Source organism: Chiloscyllium plagiosum, unplaced genomic scaffold (genome assembly GCF_037043375.1).
Source record: "Chiloscyllium plagiosum isolate Xiang-an unplaced genomic scaffold, Cpla_swu_hap1 HiC_scaffold_42, whole genome shotgun sequence".
In the NCBI taxonomy this organism is placed as follows: Eukaryota; Metazoa; Chordata; class Chondrichthyes; order Orectolobiformes; family Hemiscylliidae; genus Chiloscyllium; species Chiloscyllium plagiosum.
The window spans coordinates 21924743-21948780 of record NW_028270180.1 but is presented as its reverse complement, the minus strand read 5'-3'; the positions used below and the strand labels follow the sequence as shown (position 1 = coordinate 21948780).

Sequence of the window (24038 nt, the reverse complement as noted above, 5' to 3'; positions counted from 1 at the left end):
GATCACTGACCCACAGTATCCTGTCTGGCATCACTGACCCACAGTATCCAGGCCGGGATCACTGACCCACAGTGTCCAGCTCGGGATCACTGACCCACTGTATCCAGCGCGGGATCACTGACCCACAGTATCCAGCCCGGGATCACTGACCCACAGTGTCCAGCCCAGGATCACTGACCCACAGTGTCCAGCCCGGGATCACTGACCCACAGTATCCAGCGCGGGATCACTGACCCACAGTATCCAGCCCGGGATCACTGACCCACAGTATCCAGCCCGGGATCACTGACCCACAGTATCCAGCCCGGGATCACTGACCCACTGTATCCAGCCCAGGATCACTGACCCACAGTGTCCAGCCCGTGATCACTGACCCACTGTATCCAGCCCGGGATCACTGACCCACTATATCCAGCGCGGGATCACTGACCCACAGTGTCCAGGCCGGGATCACTGACCCACAGTATCCAGCCCGGGATCACTGACCCACAGTGTCCAGCTCGGGATCACTGACCCACTGTATCCAGCGCGGGATCACTGACCCACAGTATCCAGTCTGGGATCACTGACCCACAGTATCCTGTCTGGCATCACTGACCCACAGTATCCAGGCCGGGATCACTGACCCACAGTGTCCAGCTCGGGATCACTGACCCACTGTATCCAGCGCGGGATCACTGACCCACAGTGTCCAGCCCAGGATCACTGACCCACAGTGTCCAGCCCGGGATCACTGACCCACAGTATCCAGCGCGGGATCACTGACCCACAGTATCCAGCCCGGAATCACTGACCCACAGTATCCAGCCCGGTATCACTGACCCACAGCATCCAGTCCAGGATCACTGACCCACAGTATCCAGGCCGGGATCACTGACCCACAGTGTCCAGCCCGGGATCACTGACCCACAGTATCCAGGCCAGGATCACTGACCCACAGTATCCAATCTGGGATCACTGACCCACAGCGTCCAGCCCGGGATCACTGACCCACAGTATCCAGGCCAGGATCACTGACCCACAGTATCCAGTCTGGGATCACTGACCCACAGCGTCCAGCCCGGGATCACTGACCCACAGTGTCCAGGCCGGGATCACTGACCCACAGTATCCAGTCTGGGATCACTGACCCACAGTATCCAGCCCGGGATCACTGACCCACAGTGTCCAGCCCGGGATCACTGACCCACAGTATCCAGGCCGGGATCACTGACCCACAGTGTCCAGTCTGGGATCACTGTCCCACAGTGTCCAGCCTGGGATCACTGACACACAGTATCCAGTCTTAGATCACTGACCCACAGTGTCCAGCCCAGGATCACTGACCCACAGTGTCCAGCCTGGGATCACTGACCCACAGCGTCCAACCCGGGATCACTGACCCACAGTGTCCAGCCTGGGATCACTGACTCACAGTATCCAGGCCGGGATCACTGACCCACAGTATCCAGCCCGGGATCACTGACCCACAGTGTCCAGCCCAGGATCACTGACCCACAGTAACCAGCCCAGGATCACTGACCCACAGTATCCAGCCCAGGATCACTGACCCACAGTGTCCAGCCCGGGATCACTGACCCACAGTGTCCAGTCTGGGATAACTGAGCCACAGTGTCCAGCCCGGGATCACTGACCCACAGTATCCAGGCCGGGATCACTGACCCACAGTATCCAGCCTGGGATCACTGACCCACAGTATCCAGTCTGGGATCACTGACCCACAGTATCCAGGCCGGGATCACTGACCCACAGTGTCCAGTCTGGGATCACTGACCCACAGTGTCCAGTCTGGGATCACTGACCCACAGTATCCAGCCCAGGATCACTGACCCACTGTATCCAGCCTGGGATCACTGACCCACAGCGTCCAGCCCGGGATCATTGACCCACAGTATCCAGGCTGGGATCACTGACCCACAGTATCCAGCCCAGGATCACTGACCCACAGTGTCCAGTCTGGGATCACTGACCCACAGTATCCAGCCCGGGATCACTGACCCACAGTATCCAGGCCGGGATCACTGACCCACAGTATCCAGCGCAGGATCACTGACCCACAGTGTCCAGCTCTGGATCACTGACCCACAATGTCCAGCCCGGGATCACTGACCCACAGTGTCCAGCCCAGGATCACTGACTCACAGTATCCAGCCTAGGATCACTGACCCACAGTATCCAGCCTAGGATCACTGACCCACAGTATCCAGCCCAGGATCACTGACCGACAGTATCCAGCCCAGGATCACTGACCCACAGTGTCCAGCCAGGGATCACTGACCCACAGTATCCAGCCCGGGATCACTGACCCACAGCATCCAGCCTGGGATCACTGACCCACAGTGTCCACCTCGGGATCACTGACCCACTGTATCCAGCGCGGGATCACTGACCCACAGTATCCAGTCTGGGATCACTGACCCACAGTATCCTGTCTGGCATCACTGACCCACAGTATCCAGGCCGGGATCACTGACCCACAGTGTCCAGCTCGGGATCACTGACCCACTGTATCCAGCGCGGGATCACTGACCCACAGTATCCAGCCCGGGATCACTGACCCACAGTGTCCAGCCCAGGATCACTGACCCACAGTGTCCAGCCCGGGATCACTGACCCACAGTATCCAGCCCGGGATCACTGACCCACAGTATCCAGCCCGGGATCACTGACCCACAGTATCCAGCCCGGGATCACTGACCCACAGTGTCCAGCCCGTGATCACTGACCCACTGTATCCAGCCCGGGATCACTGACCCACTATATCCAGCGCGGGATCACTGACCCACAGTGTCCAGGCCGGGATCACTGACCCACAGTATCCAGCCCGGGATCACTGACCCACAGTGTCCAGCTCGGGATCACTGACCCACTGTATCCAGCGCGGGATCACTGACCCACAGTATCCAGTCTGGGATCACTGACCCACAGTATCCTGTCTGGCATCACTGACCCACAGTATCCAGGCCGGGATCACTGACCCACAGTGTCCAGCTCGGGATCACTGACCCACTGTATCCAGCGCGGGATCACTGACCCACAGTGTCCAGCCCAGGATCACTGACCCACAGTGTCCAGCCCGGGATCACTGACCCACAGTATCCAGCGCGGGATCACTGACCCACAGTATCCAGCCCGGAATCACTGACCCACAGTATCCAGCCCGGTATCACTGACCCACAGCATCCAGTCCAGGATCACTGACCCACAGTATCCAGGCCGGGATCACTGACCCACAGTGTCCAGCCCGGGATCACTGACCCACAGTATCCAGGCCAGGATCACTGACCCACAGTATCCAATCTGGGATCACTGACCCACAGCGTCCAGCCCGGGATCACTGACCCACAGTATCCAGGCCAGGATCACTGACCCACAGTATCCAGTCTGGGATCACTGACCCACAGCGTCCAGCCCGGGATCACTGACCCACAGTGTCCAGGCCGGGATCACTGACCCACAGTATCCAGTCTGGGATCACTGACCCACAGTATCCAGCCCGGGATCACTGACCCACAGTGTCCAGCCCGGGATCACTGACCCACAGTATCCAGGCCGGGATCACTGACCCACAGTGTCCAGCCTGGGATCACTGACAGACAGTATCCAGTCTTAGATCACTGACCCACAGTGTCCAGCCCAGGATCACTGACCCACAGTGTCCAGCCTGGGATCACTGACCCACAGCGTCCAGCCCGGGATCACTGACCCACAGTGTCCAGCCTGGGATCACTGACTCACAGTATCCAGGCCGGGATCACTGACCCACAGTATCCAGCCCGGGATCACTGACCCACAGTGTCCAGCCCAGGATCACTGACCCACAGTAACCAGCCCAGGATCACTGACCCACAGTATCCAGCCCAGGATCACTGACCCACAGTGTCCAGCCCGGGATCACTGACCCACAGTGTCCAGTCTGGGATAACTGAGCCACAGTGTCCAGCCCGGGATCACTGACCCACAGTATCCAGGCCGGGATCACTGACCCACAGTATCCAGCCTGGGATCACTGACCCACAGTATCCAGTCTGGGATCACTGACCCACAGTATCCAGGCCGGGATCACTGACCCACAGTGTCCAGTCTGGGATCACTGACCCACAGTGTCCAGTCTGGGATCACTGACCCACAGTGTCCAGCCCAGGATCACTGACCCAGAGTATCCAGCCTGGGATCACTGACCCAGAGTATCCAGTCTGGGATCACTGACCCACAGTATCCAGCCTGGGATCACTGACCCACAGTATCCAGGCCGGGATCACTGACCCACAGTATCCAGGCTGGGATCACTGACCCACAGTGTCCAGCCCAGGATCACTGACCCAGAGTATCCAGCCTGGGATTACTGACCCACAGTATCCAGGCCGGGATCACTGACCCACAGTATCCAGCCTGGGATCACTGACCCACAGTATCCAGCCTGGGCTCACTGACCCACAGTATCCAGTCTGGGATCACTGACCCACAGTATCCAGGCCTGGCTCACCTGTAGCTCCCAGCTGAGCAGTGCAGAGCTCCCTCTATATTTACCTGAGTTTACCTGCACCCATCCTTTCTAACTCTCACTGGTACCAATGCCAATTTACTTTGATGAAGCTACATTAATGATGGTGAGGGATTCCACATCCTTATTGTTTAGTCAGGAATCATTCTGAGGGAGTGAGTGAATGAGTGGAATAAATATGACATTCCATTTTAAGAAAGTCTTTGTGCGGTGTAAAATGTGTTTTAAGTTTTGGTTGTTTTTGACCTCCTTTGTCTTTATTCTAACACGGGATGTGAGTGTCACTGGCAGATCCAGCATTGGGTGGCTGTTCCTGATTTCCTCTACATAGAATTAATACGCAAAGAGGCCATTTGGCCCGTTGGATCTTCACCAACCCTTCGAAAAGCATCCCACCCAGATCCCTAACGTATCCCATAATTGCACATTGACCTTTAGTGAACCCACTGAGCATGCACATCCCTGGACACTATGAGGCAGTTTAGCACGGCCTGTCCACCCTAGCCTCAACTTCTTTGGACTGTGGGAGGAAACCGGAGCACCCGGAGGAAACCCGCGGGGAGGATATGCAAGCGCCACATGGACAGTCAGCCCAGGCTGGAATTGATGCTGGGTCCCTGCCGTTTTGAGGAACTGAACAGCTTGCTGGGGATATCTCAGAGGGCCGGTACTCCCTCCAACCTTTTGTTTTTGTCTGCGGGTCTACAAGGTCCGTGCGAATTGATGATCCCAGAAATCAACGTGTCAGCTCGCAGATAGTGTGGGACCTTACAGTGGGCTGCACAGGGTTAGTGAGAGCAATGGCCCAGACTGGGTAAGGACGATGGGTTTCCCACCCCACGGGGCATTAGTGAACCAGATGGGTTTATGCGAAAATTGACGAATGCTGTCACAGTCACAGACCCTGAGACTCACGTCCAATCCTAGATTGACATCAATTGAATTGACACAGTGCGATTTGAAAACCGTGTCTCCAGCGTATTAATCCGAACCTCTGGCTTGGGCTGTGATTAGGTTTTGCAGAACTTAGTGCAGACAGCAATCAGATAATTTTTTAAAAAGTTCTGAAATTAAGGGGAATAAATAAAGAGATGCCGTTCTGAATGGCTGGCTTTGTCAATATCCAAATGACCTGGAATTAATGTGATTGAATAAAAACTAAACCAGCAATAATATTCTGATCTGCAGCAAGTGGTTAGGATTTGTAATGTGTTGCTTTAAAGGGGGTAGATTCAGGACAGGCCAAAGATGTGCAGGTTAGGGTGAATTGGTCATGCTAAATTGCCCATAGTGTTAAGTGCATTAGTCAGAGGGAAATGGGTCTGGGTGGGTTACTCTTTGGAGGGTTGGTGTGGACTGGTTGGGCCGAAGGGTCTGTTTCCACACTATAGGGAATCTAATCTTAAAAAAAACTCACAAAGAGAAATGGGATAAGTACTGGGAGGGGAAATAAATTTGTAGGAAGGCAGGCACGTGTGGGGTTGACTGGACTGGTGGAGGGTTCAGTGTGTTGAATGGTCACCTCGTATGGTGTATTGTCCTTCCATTCAATGTCTGGGTAAATATTATAACAGTGCAGCATAAAATAATCTTTCTGTATCCCTTAAATAATCGTCTCTCCCGAACTGGCTAATGGAAGTGTGATAGGTGTGGTTAGTGTTAACATTCTGAAAAATAATACATGGTCATGTTACAGTCCCAATGGGCCATCATCAATCAATGTAACCAAAGACCCATATTTACTGATCAATTCCCCCGTTGAAGAAATCGTCTCCAAGGTTCCACAACTGACATTTTATTCCATAGAAATCAGAACCAATGCAAATTAAACATGAATTAACATGCAGAGTTCACTCCATATTTAAAAGTAAGTTTTACTTTAGGTGATCAATATAACACAAATTTATTTTAACAACTGCAGACCCCATATCACTTCCCCAACAACACAGAGCAGATCCACTGCTTTTCAACTGAGGAGAAAGTGAGGACGGCAGATGCTGGAGCTCAGAGTCGCGACTGTGGCGCTGGAAAAGCACAGCAGGTCAGGCAGCATCTGAGGAGCAGGAGAATCGACGTATCAGGCATGACTCTTCATCAGGAACCCGACCGACCACAAGGGATCAATGTTGATTTCACCAGTTTCCTTATCTCCCCTCCCCCCCCACACCTTACCCCAGATCCAGCCCTCCAACTCAGCACTGCCCTCTTGAACTGTCCTATGTGTCCATCTCCCTTCCCACCTATCTACTCCTCCCTATCACCATCACCCCCCCCCACCTCCATCCACCTGTCCCGTTCCCAGCTACCTTACCCCTGGACTCGGCCCCCCTCCCATTTATCTCTCAGCCCCATTGCCCCTCCCCCACATTCCATGAAGAGCTTTATGCTCGAAATGTTGACTCTCCTGCTCCTCGGATGCTGCCTGACTGGCTGTGCATTTCCAGCACCACACATTTTGACTGCTTTCCAGCTTAGCTTGATATCCCAGGTTCCCCACAGACTCTTTTAAATGGCCCCATCAAAAGACCTGTCTGGTCAGTTCTGGTTAAATACATACACACACACACTCACACTCTCTCTCTCTCTCTCTCTCTCTCGCTCTCTGTCTCACACACACACATCCCACCCACTCGGGCAACTGTCTGTGTGGAGTTTGCACATTCTCCCCGTGTCTGCGTGGGTTTCCTCTGGGTACTCCGGTTTCCTCCCACAGTCCAAAGATGTGCAGGTCAGGGTGGATTGGCAATGCTAAATTGCCCATAGTGGTAGGTGCATTAGTCAGGGGTAAATGTAGGGAAATGGGTCTGGGTGGGTTGCTCTTCGGAGGGTCGATGTGGACTTTTTGGGCCGATGGGCCTGTTTCCACACTAGGGAATCTAATCATATTCTCTCTCTTTGTCTCTCTCTCTGTCTCACACACACACACATATTCTCTCTCTCTGTCACACACATACTGTCTCCCCATTTGGATAGTGGACACCTCATGATGATAGTGGTAACTGCATGTTAAAAAACTTAAACAAGGGGCTAGGAGGTAAGAACTTAAGCAAGGAGTTAGCAGGTTGAAAGGGATCATGGGAAATCCCAAGCTTTTTAATACATATATCAGGAGCAAGAGGGTAGTTGGGGAAAGTGATGTCGAGAGAGTGGTACTGGAAAAGCGCAACAGGTCAGGCAGCATCCGAGGAGCAGGAGAATCGACGTTTCAGGCCAGAGCCCTTCATCAGTATACTTGGACCTGGACAAAGTGGGTGAGATCCTTAACAAATACTCTGCATCAGTATTCAGGAAGAGGAGGACCTGGTGGATGGAGAGTCTGGAGAAGATATTCTGGGGCACGTCCATATAAAAAATAGGTGGTGTTGGGTGTTTTGAAAAAGCCTTAAGGTAGACAAGTCCCCGGTGGGCGGGGAGGTCTTTGAGGTATATCCCAGAATGCCGAGGGAGGAGATTGCGCGAGCCTTGTATGAAATCTTTGTATCCTGTTCGATCAGAGGCCAGGTCCCAGAGGACTGGAGAATAGCTCACATTGTCTCAGCTTAGGAAGGGCAACAGGGATAATTGGGTGGGGTGGGGTGACAGTGATAAGAAAATTACTGGAGAAGGTTCTTAGGGAAGGAATTTATTCACATTTGGGGAAAAACAATGGGCCTATTAGTGACCGGCAGAATGGCTTTGTGCAGGGAAGGTCATGCCTCACAAACATAATTGAGTCTTTTGAGGGAGTGACAAAGATTCATGAGGGCAGAGCGGAAGGTCTTATCTGTATGGTCTTTAGCAAGGCCCTTTGACAAGATCCCTCATGGTCAGCTGATCCAGAGGTTGTCTGTGTAAATGATTCGGAGGAGTTTGCAGGTGGCCTGAACAGTCAGTTTGCAGATGACACAAAGATTGTGGGAGCTCCAGAGAGTAAAGAGGATTGACAGAGGATACACCAGGATATAGATCGGCAGTGGGCTCAGATGTAGGAGTGGCAGACAGAAATTAATCCAGACAAATGCGAGGTGATGCATTTTGGAAGGTATAATGCAGGAGGGAAGTATACAGTAACTGGTAGAATCCTTAGTAGCATCAATGTACAGAGGGATCTGGGTGTACAGTTCCCCATTTCACTGAAAGTGAATAAGATGGTCAAGAAGGCATATAGCATACTTGCCTTCATCACATGGGTCATAGTGTATAAAAATTGGCAAGACATGTTACAACTGTAAAGAACTTAAGTTCTGCCACATTTCAAATATTGTGTACAGTTCTGGTCACCACACTACCATAAAGGTGGGGAGGCTTTGGAGAGGGTACAGAAATTAGCTATGAGGAGAGATTGGACAAACTTAGTTTGTTTTCACTTGAACGTTGAAGGATCAGGGGTGACCTGATAGAAGTTTCCAAAATTACAGGAGGCATGGATGGAATGGATAGTTGGGAGTCTTTTCCAGAGAGTATAAACGTCAGTTACTAGGGGACGTAGGTTTAGGGTAAAAGGGGTAAAGTTTAAAGGAGATGTGAGAGGCAGGTTTTTTTCACACCAAGGGTGGTTAAGTGTCTGGAAGGTGCTGCCAGGGGAGGTGGTGGAGCCGGGTACAATAGCAATATTAAAGAGGCATTGAGACAGATAAATATAGACAGGGAATAGAGGGCTATGGACCACACAGAGGCAGGAGGATTTTAGTTTAGAAAGGCGTTGTGTCAGCACAGGCTTGGTGGGCCGAACGGCCTGTTTTCTGTGCCGTACTGTTGTACTCGGTATAAAATGACCATCCAGATTCTTCAATTCATTCAAGTATCCATTGCATACTTCATATTTAACCATCTTCTCACCTTGATCACCTTGATCTTCTCACCTTGATCTAAATAAGCTCAGGATTCCATTTATAACCGTGTGATCATTTTGAGAAACAGTTTAATGTGTCAATGATGGTGAAACCAGAAAGGTTGATTTGGCAGGAGCCTGTTTCATTTTTAGGCTCCTTGTTTAATCAATTTGTAATCAAGCCCATCCTTAATTTACTCTTGCTGCATATTCACGGATACAGGATTTTACAGCACAATGGTGGACCATTTGGCCCATTGGCTATGTTCTGGTTTTGATGTTCCTTATGAAGCTCTTTTTGTCCTTCTTATCTAACCCCAGCACTGCTCACTTACCCATCTCGCTTCTCTTAAGTACTCAACCCAATCCCTTCAACAATGAGGACTCACATTCTCACCACTCCCAGGGTTGAGAAATTCCTCCTGACTGCCCTGTCCAATTGATTACAGCGTCATACAGCATGGAAACAGATCCGTCGGTCCAACCAGTCCATGCTGACAATGTTCCCAAAATAAACTAATCCCACTGTGTTTGACTTATATCTGTCCAAATCTTTCCAATTCATATGCTTATCCAAAGGCCTATACATGTTGTAACTGCACCCACCACTTCCTCTGTTAAGTTCATTCCACACGTGAGCCACACCCTGTGTAAAACAAAATGCCCCGTAGTCTTGAAAATTCCCACCCCAGGGAAAAGACACCTGCTATTCACCTTATCTATACCCCTCAAGATTATATAAACCTGTATAAGGTCACCCCACAACCTCCTACGCGCCATTGAAAAAAGGTCCCCGCATATCCAGCCTCTCCTTAGAACTCAGGCCTTCTGGGCAACATCCTGGTAACTCTTTTCTGAACCCTCTCCAGTTTAATAATATCCTTCCTATAGCAGAGTGACCAGAACTGGAGACAATACTCCAGAAGAGGCCTCAACATGACGTCCCAACATCGTGCTGAACACCTTCCTAACAACCCTGCCTACATGGGATGCAAACTTCAAAGAACTATGTACCTGAACCCCTAGGTCTCCCTGTTGTACAACACTACCCAAGGCCCTACGTTTGATTATATAAGTCGCACCCTTGTTTGTTTACCTTGTTCTGTTCACCTCTTGACCTGTACGTCCTTGTTTGCTATGATCCACCTGTACTGCACGTAAAACAAAACTCTTCACTGTACTTGGGTACATGTGACAACAATATATCAAATCAAATTAAGCTCCACCTGCCACTCCTCAGCCCTTTGGCCCAACTGAGGACTGTCTTATAATGATGACCTTTCTGGAGAGCAGACCCACATCCTGTTCAGTCTTTCCTGACAGTTTAACCCTCTCCATTCTGCTGTTGCCTCTGCAAACCTCTCTCTCTCTCTCTCTCTCTGAGAGATGGCACTCAGAGCAGCCTTTAGTGCTCTGGGTTTGGTAGCGTACACATGAAGGGAGTTCACTTCACTGTCTCCATAGCCTCCATAGGGTCACCCACTCCACGTGACATTCCTGATGAAGACAGCAACTGTCTTTTCCCGCAGCAAGTGTGAGGAGCTCTCAGACGGAGACAGATAGTGCTGAGTGGGAATAAAATCCGGCAGCTGGAATATTACGTGGGAAAATGTGAAGTTCTTGTTGCTAGGAAGATTAAGAGAGCAGTGGATTACTTACCTGGAGATTGATTGCACAGTTCCAAGGTGATCCACGTCAGAGAGACGTACAGCATGGAAACAGACCCTTCGGTCCAACTTGTCCATGCTGACCAGATATCGTAAACTAATCCAGTCCCATTTGCCAGCACTTGGCCCATATCTCACTAAACCCTTTCTATTCATGTATCCATCCAGATGCCTTTGAAATGCTGTAACTGTACCAGCCTCTTCCACTACCTCTGGCAGCCATGTGTGACTCACGGTATTGGTTTGAAGGTAGAGCACATTCTGGAGTACACAACAGGCCCTTTGGCCCATTGAGGCTGTAGTGACAAAAACTGCTCTAAATCTGAAATGTTGATTCTCCTGGTTCTTGGAAGCTGCCTGACCGGCTGTGCTTTTCCAGCAACACACTCTCGACTTCGCTCCAAATCTACAGTCGTACCGGTTCCAGCTTTATCCATCGCCTCGATGTTACAACTGCTCATCCAAGTACTTTTTAAGACTTTGAGGTTTCCCGGCTCAATGGCTCTCCTAGGAAGTACATTCCAGACCCCCACCCCAACCCTCTGTGGTGGGGGAATGGTTTCCTCAAATCCCCTCTGAGCCCCCAGTGTTTCACCTTAAAACTATGCCCCCTTAGATAATAGACTCTTAAAAAAGGAGGTTAATGGGATCCTGTCCTTTGGCACAAGGGGAATTAAACCTGATGGTTCAGATCTCATGCTTCAGTTAGACACAGCATTCGGTGAGACTACATCTCGAATACTGTGTGCAGTTTTCATAGGAATCATAAAATCCCTACAGTGTGGAAACAGGTCATTTGGCCCAACAAGTCCACACCAACCCACTCCCCTACCCTATTATTCTACATTTCCCCTGACTAATGCACCTAACCTACACATCCCTGAACACTATGGGCAATTGAGCACAGCCAATTCACCTGACCTGCACATCTTTGGACTGTGGGAGGAAGCCAGAGCACCCAGAGGAAACCCACGCAGACAGGGGGAGAACTTGCAAACTCTACACAGACAGTCGCCCGGGGCTGGAATCGAATCCAGTTCCCTGGTGCTGCGAGGCAGCAGTGCTAACCACTGTGCCGCCATTTTGGTATCCTTATCTACGGGAGGATGCAAATACAATGGAGGTGGTTCAGAGGAAGTTTACCAGATTGATCCATGGAATGAGTGGGTTGTCTGATGAGGAACAGACTGGTGCTTGTTCCCACTGGAGATTGGAAGACTGAAGGCTGATTCGATCGAGATGTATAAGGACCTAAATGGTCTTGACGAGGGGGATGTGGAAATGATGTTTCCTCCTGTGGGTCAATCTAGAGCCAATGGGGCACTCTTTTAGATTCGGGGTCACCCTTTCAGGAGAAAGATGAGGGGGAGTCAGTTGTCTTTGAGTCCGATGGGAGTTTGGGATTCTCTGCCTTCGAAGACAGTGGAGAAGGGTCACTGAATAAGTTTAAGGTAGAGGTGGAAAGGTTCCTGTACAGCAAGTGAATCGAGGGTTATCAGGGATATATGTGAAGGCTTAAGGGGCTGAGCATCCTCTTCCTGCTCCACGGTGGCTCAATGGTTAGCACTGCTGCCTGACAGCGCCAGGGACCCGGGTTCGATTCCAGCCTCAGGTGACTGGCTGTGTGGAGTTTGCACATTCTCCCTGTATCTGGGTGGGATTCCTCTGGGAGCTCTGGTTTCCTCCCACAGTCCAAAGATGTGCCAGATAGGTAGATTGGTTGTGGTACATGGGCTGCAGTGTGCAGGGATGTGCAGGCCAGTTAGATTAGCCATGGGAAATGTACGGCTACAGGGATAGGCTGGGGGTGTGGTCTGGGCCAGAAGCTATTCAGAGGTTTGGGGCAGACTCTGTGGGCCGAATGGCCCCTTTCCACATTGTAGAGGTTCTATGAACCTTCATTCTAGAGCTAAATTACAAGGGAAAACTGAACAGATTGTGAAAATCTGGAACACTGTGTCCCAAAAGTGGGAAATGCAGGGATAGGGTGGGGGGGTGGAGTGGTTGGGTTTGGATGGGATGCTCTTTACAGGGCTGTTGTGGACTCAGTGGGCTGAATGGCCTGCTTCCACACTGTAGAGATTCTGTGAAAGGAGCCATTGAGGCTGTGGCCAGTTGATGTTTTGACGCATCAAGGAAGCAAGGGTGGGAGAAGACAGAGAACACGATCTCACAGATTGGCAGAATAGGCTTGAGGGGCTGAATGGCCTGGACGTGTCTCTCAGAGTAATCAGTCCACACTTTGTGCTGTATTTCCCATGACAGTGCGGGCTGTCTCAGTGAGCTGAGCAGGTTTATGGTGAGAGGAGCCAGGTGTAACCAGGCAATGTTTGTGCCGACAGGTGTACAGAAGACGACGCAGCCATTTACCAAGCTTCAGCCCGCAACAGCAAGGGCATCGTCTCGTGCTCTGGCATCCTGGAGGTCGGCCAAATGAACGAATACAAGATCCACCAGCGATGGTTTGCCCGACTGAAGCAGAAAGCGGACAGCAAGAAGCGTGAGCTAGAGGAGACACGGACCAGGGGCAAGGAGAATGTGGCGTTGGCGGCCAACGCTCCACGCCACGACCTCCTGAGGATGGTGAGTCCAGAGAGGGCGCAGCGGAAGCGGAAATCACAGGGGCCGGGCGGCGCCGACTCCCCCGACTCTCTGAGGAACGGTGAAGATGTGGTCAAAGTCCGCATCCCCGACAGCGAAGGGGCTCCGCAAGCCAAGATGGCGGACATGGCGAGGGGGGATGCAGTGAGCAAACCCCCACCGCCCTTGGCGCCTGAGATTCAGAACGGCTACTTGGTGGGTCCCCAAGGGAAACCGCCAGAGATGAATTCAGCAGAAGAGCCGGTAGGAAACGGCATCTCCTCCCTCAATTATCCCTATCAAGCCAGCGAGCATGTTGTCCCACAACCTAGAGGGAAGGAGTTTGCAGCGAGCAAGAAGAAAAGGAGGCTCTCCAGGGAAGAGGGCGAAGTGTTGTCAGTTGGAAAAACTGAGGAAGGCCAATGGAGAGATGAAAATGACTGGAATGGTGTTGATGGGAATGAGGGCCTCCTGGGAACTTTGGGAGGGAATGAGTTTTGTGGTGACAAAAAACCCATTAAATCGAGGGATCGCATGGAGATCGATGAGCAGGCTTCATCGGTGACTCTAGGCCATTGGCAACCCTCAACCGGGACTTCAGGTCCAACTGCTGAGGACACTGAGGCAACTCATTCCACCAATGACACAACATTCTCCATTGACCAAGAGCCAGTGTATCCCAGTCTCCAGACGGCTGTCAGAGATATGTATTTCTCCGTGAAAGATATGTTCTTTGAAACTGCTCAGGAACCTGAGAGGCAGTCACAATTACCTCAGCCCATGGAGATTGTGGCCCAAACTAGTGCCCAGGAGCACATTAACCCTCTGGAAGTATGTCCAGCTCAGAGTGTAGACCCTTTGCCCTTAATTGATGTGACACTGAGAGGTGACCCCAATCAAACCCAGGAATCTGAGGAAATGGGAACATCGAGGTTTGAGATGGATATTGCGATACCCTCTGTCCTTTCTGAAATCCAAAATAAAGGCACACCTGACAATGACATATCCAGCACCGTACAGCAGTTCTCCGAAGATATAGGACTCGGCAACAATGGGGACTCCCTAGAGGGTGGTCCACCTCACACGGACATACCCAAGGCTCAAGATGGCTCCCCTTCTCCCCCCTGCATTTGGGAAGCAAGGCTGCCACCTGCTGTCCAGACCCCATGTCCGTTGGTGGACGTTGTTCACCCTGAGGTGAAGGCTTCACTTGCACCTCCACCGGTGCAGGCCGAACCCGTAGCCGAAGGCCTGAGACCTGCATCGCCACGGCAACAGCTGGCAACTGGCACGCTGGCTGAGGTAAGCACCAACTGCGTCCAGGATGACCTCATGTAAGATAGTGTCCCAGTCGGGCAGGAGGGTAATGCAAGAGGCACTTCAGGGCTATTTATGGTAACGTGAAGTATGTACTGTTTGACAGGAGTGGAATATGATGACATCTGTTCTGGTCGGTGCTTTTGATAGCCGTGATGGGTCACCTCCAGAACGAGAGACCACAGCACATGGAGGGTACAACATGATAACATAAACATATGGAAGGGAACACAACTGCCAGGAAAATATCAGCTAGTTAGAGATAAAATAGACACTCTCCTCAACACTGTCTTTTGCAACGGTGGAATTGTGCAAGAAGACATGGTGCAGCGAAGGAGTTTGTAATGGCTCCTCACTTACTGAGAGGGTTGTAAATAAACGAGCTGGGCTGTACTCTTTCTGTTTCGCCAAAAAAGTCATTGTCTCCCATACCTGCAGGGACAAAGCACAATGAACATAAGAACTAGGAGCAGGAGTAGGCCGTCTGGCCCCTGGTGCCTGCTCCCCCACTCAATAAGGTCATGGTTGATCTTTTCATGGACTCAGCTCCACTTACCTGCCCGCTCACCATTACCCTTAATTCCTTTACCGCTCAAAAATTGATCAATCTTTGCCTTAAAGACATTTAACGAGTTAGCTTTGTCTGCTTCACTGGGCGGGGAGTTCCACGGATTTATAACCCATTGGGTGAAAAAGTTCCTCCTCAACTCAGTCCTAAATCCCCTCCCCTTTATTTTGAGAGCTTGCCCCCTCGTTCTCGTTTCACCCACAGGTGGAAACAACCTCCCGGCTTCTGTCTTGTCTATTCCCGTCATAGTTTTATATGTTTCTACAAGATCCACCCACCCTCAATTTTCTAAATTCCAATGAATATAATCCCAATCTCTCCTCATAAGCCAACCCTCTGAATTCTGGATTCAACCTAGTACTTCCTGTGCACCCCCTCCAGTGTCAGTACATCCTTTCTCAAGTAAGGAGACCAAAACAATACACAGTATTCCAGGTATGGCCTCACCAGCACCCGAAGCAGCTGTAGCATTATCTCACTGTTTTAAACTGGGAAAAAGTGAGGACTGCAGATGCTGGAAACCAGAGTTTAGATCAGAGTGGTGCTGGAAAAGCACAGCTCTATTCCTGACGAAGGGCTTTTGCCCGAATCGTCGATTTTCCTGCTCCTCGGATGCTGCCTGACCAGCTGTGCTTTTCCAGCACCACTCTGACCTAATCCCTGTTTTTAAACCCCATCCCTCTAACAATGAAGGACAATATTTCATTAGCTTCCAATTACCTACTGCACCTGCAAACCAACTTTTTGTGATTCATGCGCAAAGACAGGTCCCTCTGCACAGCGGATGCTGCAGTGTTTCACTGTTTAATAATAGTCCAGTTTGCTGTTATTCCAACCGAAATGGATAACCTCACATTTCCCAACGTCCGCCGGACCCTTGCCCACTCACTAAACCTGCCCATATACCTCTGCAGACCTCCAGCCTCCTCTGCACAGTTTGCTCTTCCACTCACCTTAGTGTCACCTATAAAGGTGATGAAGAAAGATGCAAAGGATGTGTGAAAGCAAATGAATGTTGGCCCTCTTCTCAATTAGAACAGAGTATCAAAGGTTTTACTAAAATTATACAAGGCACGAGTCAGTCTACAGCTGGAATACCGTTTAATCCCCTTATCTAAGGAGAGGTAGACTGGCATTCGAGGCTGGGACCAGATATGGAGGGACTGGCTTATGAGGTGAGGTTGAGTAGGTTAGGCCCATTCTCTTGGAGTTTAGAAGAATAAGAGGTGACTGTATTGAAACATATAAGGTTCTTCGGGGACTTGACAGGGTTAGTGTGGAGAGGTTGTCTCCCCTCACTGGAGAGTCTAGGGCCAGGGGGGCAGCATCTCAGAATAAGGGCCACACAGATGAGAAGAATTGCTTCTTTCAGAGGGGAATGAAGCTATGGAATTCTTTACCTCAGAGGGCTGTCGAGGCTGGGTCGTTAAGTTTAGTCAAGGCTGAGGTAATTGCTTCATCAGTAAAAGGATCAAGGTTTATGGAGACAGGGCAACAAAATGGAGTTGAGGATTATCAGATCAGCTGTGATCTCATTGAATGGTGAAGCAGACTCGATGGGCTGAATGGCTGTTCCTTCACTTTGTGGTCTTATGGGCTAATGCTGTCTTTAGATGTCAGTGTATGTGATTGTTCCTTTTTCACTCATCCATTTAAAAGATTCATTGAGTTCTTATGAAGACACAGAAAACAGAGGATTACTTCCATTTCAGACTTAAAGACCTGGAGCAGTTTAGCTTATTCTCTTCTCCAGTTTAGTCTCCCCCTCACATTCTGCTATCGTTGGGGAGAAATGCAGTGAGAGCCAATCATGTGCCACTCAGGCACTTGACAGGCCAATCCTGGGCCTTCCCCCCAGGAGACGCCCTGTCCCATTGACACCTGCCAATCAATCAGAGACCAGCAGCTCTTCAGCACAGTGAGTTTGCTCAGTCCCTTCACTCGGATTGCCACTGGATCTCTGTGGGTGATGGTGGGGTCACGGATTAGGGGTCACAGTGCGGGGGTCACAATGGGGTTCACAGATTAGGGGTCACGGAGTAGGGGTCACAGAGTAGCAGTCAAGGAGTAGAGGCCATGGAGGTGGGGGTCACGGATTAGGGTTCATGGAGTGAGGGTCACGGAGTGAGGGTCACAGTAGGGGTCACAGAGTGGGGCTCACAGAGGTAAGGGCCATGGTTTAGGGGTCACAGAGTGAGGGTCATGGATTAGGGGTCACAGAGTAGGGTCACACAGTCGGGTCATGGAGTGAGGGTCACAGAGTGGGGTCGCAGAGGAGGGGGTCAGGGAGGAGTACTTTGGCAAGAGGGTAGCTTTCCAATATTGGGCCCTTCAGTCAGGCACTGAGTGCCTTTCAGTGAGGGATCGCCCTGGAAGTGAGATGGACTCCTGAAATGGACATTAATTTCTTACTTCACTGTCTGAATGGGAAGGCCATCAATCTCACCCCCTGCGCACCCTCCAGTTAAATGCACCATGTCGTCAAACAAGCCAATAGCAATAGCAAGGCCAATTCTTGCTGGGTTTTTTTGCCTCTTGTCGAAGGAACATTCTTCCAAAGGTGAGGATTATCCACACAACGTTCTCTGGGCAGGTTTTCTCAGATTCCTCCTTGTATAGGATTCCCCTCAGAATATCAGACAAGTCCACTCCTCAATTAAAATGCTTCCACTGCATCAGAGAGCAGCGGAAGCTGGGCGGAAGTGAAGGCAGAGCACAAAGCCGCTCGGGAAGGTAAGTGATTGTTATTTGAGTGGGTGTGTTGAGTGAAGTGGTTACGCCACAGTTGAAGAGGGTGAAGACATGACTGCCCAGCTGCTTCAGTGCGCTACGTGCTTGATGTGGGAGGTCAACGACTCTGGTATGTCTGGCTCGTATAAGTGTGGAAAGTGTGTGCACATTCAGCTCCTGACCGAGCATATTGCAGCACTGATGAAAGAACTCGAGGACCTTAGGCTCATCCGAGAGAATGAGATCTTTCTGGACAAGACCTTCAGCGAGGTTATTACACCAATCATGCCAGAAGAGAGCAGACGATGAGGAAGGCAGAGAGGAGACAGGTGCAAGAGACCCCGGGGGAAGTACCTGTCAGGAACAAGTTGAATCTTTTGGAAACAGTAGAGACAGATGACACTGTCAGTTTGCGAGGCGGCCAGGTGTGTCAATCAAAAGTTGGTGTGGAGACAGAGCGGAAGAGTCGGACATCACACAGAGCCGTAGTAATAGGGGACTCCATAGTGAGAGGAACTGACCGGGGTTTTTGTGGCAGCAGACGGACTTAAGGATGGTGTGTTGCCTTCCTGGTGCCAGAGTTAAAGACATCACAGACAGAGTGCAGGAAATCCTCAAGGATGAAGGTGAAGAGCCAGAGGTGGTGGTACATGTCGGCACAAATGATGTCGGGAAGAAGAGGAGGAACATACCACAGCGGGACTTCAGAGAACTAGGAAGAAGGCTGAAAAGCAGGACGTCCAAGGTGGTTATCTCTGGTTTGCTTCCAGTTCCTCGGGCTGGTGAGGCCAGAAACAGGGAGATAATGGATTTGAATGTGTGGCTGGGGAACTGGTGCAGGAAGCAAGGATTTAAATTCTTGGATCACTGGGGTATGTTTTGTGGTAAGCATAAATTAATAGGTTAGGGACCAGCATTCTGGCAGGCAGGTTTGCTACTGCAACACAGCTATGTTTAAACTAAGTAGCGGGGGGGACGGGACAAACTGGATGTTTAAGAAGAAAATTGAAGGGAAAATTAGAACAAGGGAAATCAAGAAAGACAACTGTATCAATGAGGCAGAAAACTCAGGGATCATGCTGTAAGGTTGAGTGAAATAGGAGTTAATGGGAAGGGTGAGGGCAGTAACAAATTAAAAATACTATACATGAATGCACGAAGCATTAGAAATAAGAAAATAGAAGCATTAGAAATAATAAGCTTGAGGCTCTTGGAAATTGGCAGATACGATATTGTGGGGATAACTGAGACGTGGCTTCAAGTGGACAGGGCCTGGGAAATAAATATTCAAGGCTACACGTGCTATCGTAAGGACAGACTGACGGGCAGAGGGGGTGGGGTGGCCTTGTTGGTATTCAGTCCCTTGCGCGGGGGGACTTAGAATCAGGGGATGTAGAGTCAGTGTGGATAGAGCTGAGAAATACTAAGGGTAAAATGACTCTCTTGGGAGTTATCTACAGGCCCCCAAACAGTAGTCTGGATGTAGGGTGTAAGTTGAATCAGGAGCTGAAATTGGCCTGTTGCAAAGATGTTACTACAGTTATTATGGGGGTTTCAACATGCAGGTAGACTGGGAGAATCAGGATGGTATTGGACCTCAAGAAAGAGACTTTGTGGAGTGCCTCCGAGATGGATTCTTAGAGCAGCTGGTGCTGGAGCCGACCAGGGAGAAGGCAATTCTGGATCTGGTATTGTGCAATGAACCAGAATTGGTCAGGGACCTCGAAGTGAAGGAGCCATTAGGAGGTAGTGACCATAATACAATAAGCTTCAATCTGCAGTTTGAGAGGGAGAGGGTACAATCTGAAGTGACAATATTTCAGTTGAATAAAGGGAACTATGGAGCTATGAGGGAGGAGCTGGCCAAAGTTCAATGGTGCAATACCTTAGCAGGGATGACATTGGAGGAACAATGGCAGATATTTCTGTGTACAATGCAGAAGATGCAGGATCAGTTCATTCCAAAAAGGAAGAAAGATCCCAGGAGGAGGCATGGGTGGCCGTGGCTGACGAGGAAAGTTAAGAAACATATAAAGTTAAAAGAGAAAAAGTATAACATAGCAAAGGTAAGTGGGAAAACAGAGGACTGGGAAGCTTTTAAAGAACAATAGAGGATTACTAAGAAGGAAATACGCAGAGAAAAAAATGAGGTACGAAGGTAAACTGGCCAAAAATATAAAGGAGGATAGTAAAAGCTTCTTTAGGTATGTGAAAGGCAAAAAAATGGTTAAGACTAAAATTGGGCCCTTGAAGACAGAAACAGGGTAATATATTACGGGGAACAAAGAAATGGCAGAAGAATTGAATTGGTACTTCAGATCTGTGTTCACTGGGGAAGACACAAGCAATCTCCCTGAGGTAACAGTGGCTGAAGGACCTGAACTGAAGGGAATTTATATTTGCCAGGAATTGGTGTTGGAGAGACTGTTAGGTCTGAAGGTTGATACGTCCCTGGGGCCTGATGGTCTACATCCCAGGGTACTGAAGGAGGTGGCTCGAGAAATCGTGGCTGCGTTGGTGATTATTTTCCAGAGTTCGATAGATTTGGGATCAGTTCCTGCGGATTGGAGGGTGGCTAATGTTGTACCACTTTTTAAGAAAGGTGGGAGAGAGAAAACAGGAAATTATAGACCAGTTAGTCTGACCTCAGTGGTGGGAAAGATGCTGGAGTCTATTATAAAGGATGAAATTACGACACATCTGGATAGTAGTAACAAGATAGGTCAGAGTCAGCATGGATTATGAAGGGGAAATCATGCTTGACTAATCTTCTGGAATTTTTTGAGGATGTAACTCTGAAGATGGACGAGGGAGATCCAATAGATGTAGTGTACCTGGACTTTCAGAAAGCTTTTGATAAAATCCCACATTGGAGGTTAGTCAACAAAATTAGGGCGCATGGTATTGGGGGCAAAGTACTAACTTGGATTGAAAGTTGGTTGGCTGATAGGCAACAAAGAATAGTGATAAACGGCTCTATTTCGGAATGGCAGGCAGTGACCAGTGGGGTACCGCAGGGATCAGTACTGGGACCGCAGCTTTTTATAATATATATTAATGATATAGAAGATGGTATTAGTAATAACTTTAGCAAATTTGCTGATGATACTAAGCTGGGTGGCAGGGTGAAATGTGATGAAGATGTTAGGAGATTACAGGGTCACCTGGACAGGTTAGATGAGTGGGCAGATGCATGGCAGATGCAGTTTAATGTGGATAAATGTATGTGAACTGGAAGGCACTTTACTACCTAAATGGAATCAATTTAGGTAAAGGGGCAGTACAGAGAAATCTGGGTGTTCTTGTACACCAGTCAATGAAGGCAAGCATGCAGGTACAGCAGGTAGTGAAGAAGGCTAATAGCATGCTGGCCTTCATAACAAGAGGGATTGAGTATAGAAGCAAAGAGGTGCTTCTGCAGCTGTTCAGGGCCCTGGTGAGACTGCACCTGGAGTACTGTGTGCAGTTCTGGTCTCCAAATTTGAGGAAAGACATTCTGGCTATTGAGGGAGTGCAGCGTAGGTTCACAAGGTCAATTCCTGGAATGGCGGGACTACCATGCACTGAAAGACTGGAGCGACTGGGCTTGTATACCCTTGGGTTTAAAAGACTGAGAGGGGATCTGATTGAGACATATAAGATTATTAAAGGAGGCAGGAAACATGTTTCCGCTGATGGGTGAGTGCCGAACCAGAGGACACAGCTTAAAAATAAGGGGTAGGCCATTTAGGACAGAGATGAGGAGAAACTTCTTCACCCAGAGAGTGGTGGCTGTGTGGAATGCTCTGCCCCAGAGGGCAGTGGAGGCCCAGTCTCTGGATTCATTTAAGAAAGAGTTGGATAGAGCTCTCAAGGATAGTTGAATCAAGGGTTATGGAGATAAGGCAGGAACAGGATACTGATTGAGGATGATCAGCCATGATCATATTGAATGGTGGTGCAGGCTCGAAGGGCAGAATGGCCTACTCCTGTACCTATTGTCTATTATCTATTGTCATTGTTTCTGCAACTAAGGTGCTTTTTGTTGCCTTTTTCATCTTCTTGAGTTTGCAGGCCAATGGACAACACTTATTCTGCTTCTCCCACCATGGATGAGACAAACTCTGACAGAGTAAAATATCCATCTGGGAGCTTGGCCTGTGAAAGATTGCTCAAAATAACTCGCTCCATATCTCCTGGATCACGCAAACCTGAGTGCACACCTCCCTGAATTTAATTTCTTTAACCTTTGATTTGCTCCCAGATCTTTTTTGACTCTGGAATGGTTTGACATGTTCCTTAATTCCAATCAGCCGTGACTGACCTACTCTGAGAGCACAGCAAATTTAACTGATCAATCCAACTTCTTAACTGCTCTGGTTGTAGCTTGGCTTCAGGATCCTCATTCTCTGAGGTGTGGGCCTTATTTCTCGAGCTGGCTAATTCTAAACGAGATTGTTAATCCAAAGTCATTCACGACTTGTTCTGCTTGATATATAATCCTATATACTTAGAGGCCCCTGAATCTTTTAATTCCTTCATTTTATTTATCACAAGTTGCTCAAATTCTGCAGAACCTTCCCCCAAAGCAGTCATGAGTGTGCATCATAAATATGCCTGCTAGTTTCTTTTTGTGATATTAATGAAACATAACTGGGTCTACTTTTAACTGAATACAGTCCACTTTCAGCAGGGCAACCACACTGAGAAATACCACACCTTTGATGCAGCATTTAGTGCATAACCTGACTTTGTTTACTATCCGCATTATACAATGCAATATAGCAGAAGAACAGGCCCTTTGGCCCACCAAGCCTGCACCAATTCCTAATCCTTACTTAGACCTGCTAATTATTACCCATGCGAGATGTCGGAATCTGGACCAGATGGGCCAATGGGCTGAGAAGTGGCAGATGGAGTTTAATTTAGATAAATGTGAGGTGCTGCATTTTGGGAAAGTAAATCTTAGCAGGTCTTATACACTTAATGGTAAGGTCCTGAGGAGTGTTGCTGAACAAAGAGACCTTGGAGTGCAGGTTCATAGCTCCTTGAAAGTGGAGTCGCAGGTGGATAGGATAGTGAAGAAGGCTTTTGGTATGCTTTCCTTTATTGGTCAGAGCATTGAGTAGAGGAGTTGGGAGGTCATGTTATGGCTGTACAGGACATTGCTTAGGCCACTGCAGGAAAATTGCATGCAAATCTGGTCTCCTTCCTATCGGAAGGATGTTGTGAAACTTGAAAGGGTTCAGAAAAGATTTACAAGGATGATGCCAGGGTTGGAGGATTTGAGCTGTAGGGAGAGGCTGAACAGGCTGGGGCTGTTTTCCCTGGAGCGCCAGAGGCTGAGGGGTGACCTTATAGAGGTTTACAAAATCATGAGGGGCCTGGATAGGGTAAATAGGCAAAGTCTTTTCCCTGAGGTCGGGGAGTCCAGAACGAGAGGGCATAGGTTTATGGTGAGAGGGGAAAGATATAAAAGAGACCTAAGGGGCAACTTTTTCACGCAGAGGGTGGTACATGTATGGAATGAGCTGCCAGAGGAAGTGGTGGAGGCTGGTACAATTACAACATTTAAGAGTTATTTGGATAGGTATATGAATAGGATGGGTTTGGAGGGTTATGGGTCGGGTGCTGGCAGGTGGGACGAGATTGGGTTGGGATATCTGGTCAGCATGGATGGGTTGGACCGAAGGGTCTGTTTCCGTGCTGTACATCTCTATGACTCTGTGACTCTGTTGCTTCATGTTCATGTGTCTTATCAAAATACACCTTAAAACATTGCTAACATGTTCCAACACCCAAGTGTATCAATCCGATGAAATTTGACAGTCCACATGGACGAATAACATAACATAATGTGTTAAATTCCATTATGCATTCCTC

At 49.4% G+C, this 24038-nt stretch overlaps 1 protein-coding gene across 2 annotated transcripts in view; it reads left to right on the top strand.

Annotated features, from left to right (window-relative positions):
- The window catches only part of alpk3a (alpha kinase 3a), a 97042-nt gene that overhangs the window by 33844 nt on the left and 39160 nt on the right, over window positions 1-24038 (top strand). For both annotated transcript variants that reach the window (XM_087981973.1, XM_087981972.1), the window contains one exon: window positions 13324-14863. In XM_087981973.1, coding sequence (XP_087838099.1) covers window positions 13324-14863 — 1540 coding nt within the window. The remainder of the gene's footprint in view (window positions 1-13323; window positions 14864-24038) is intronic.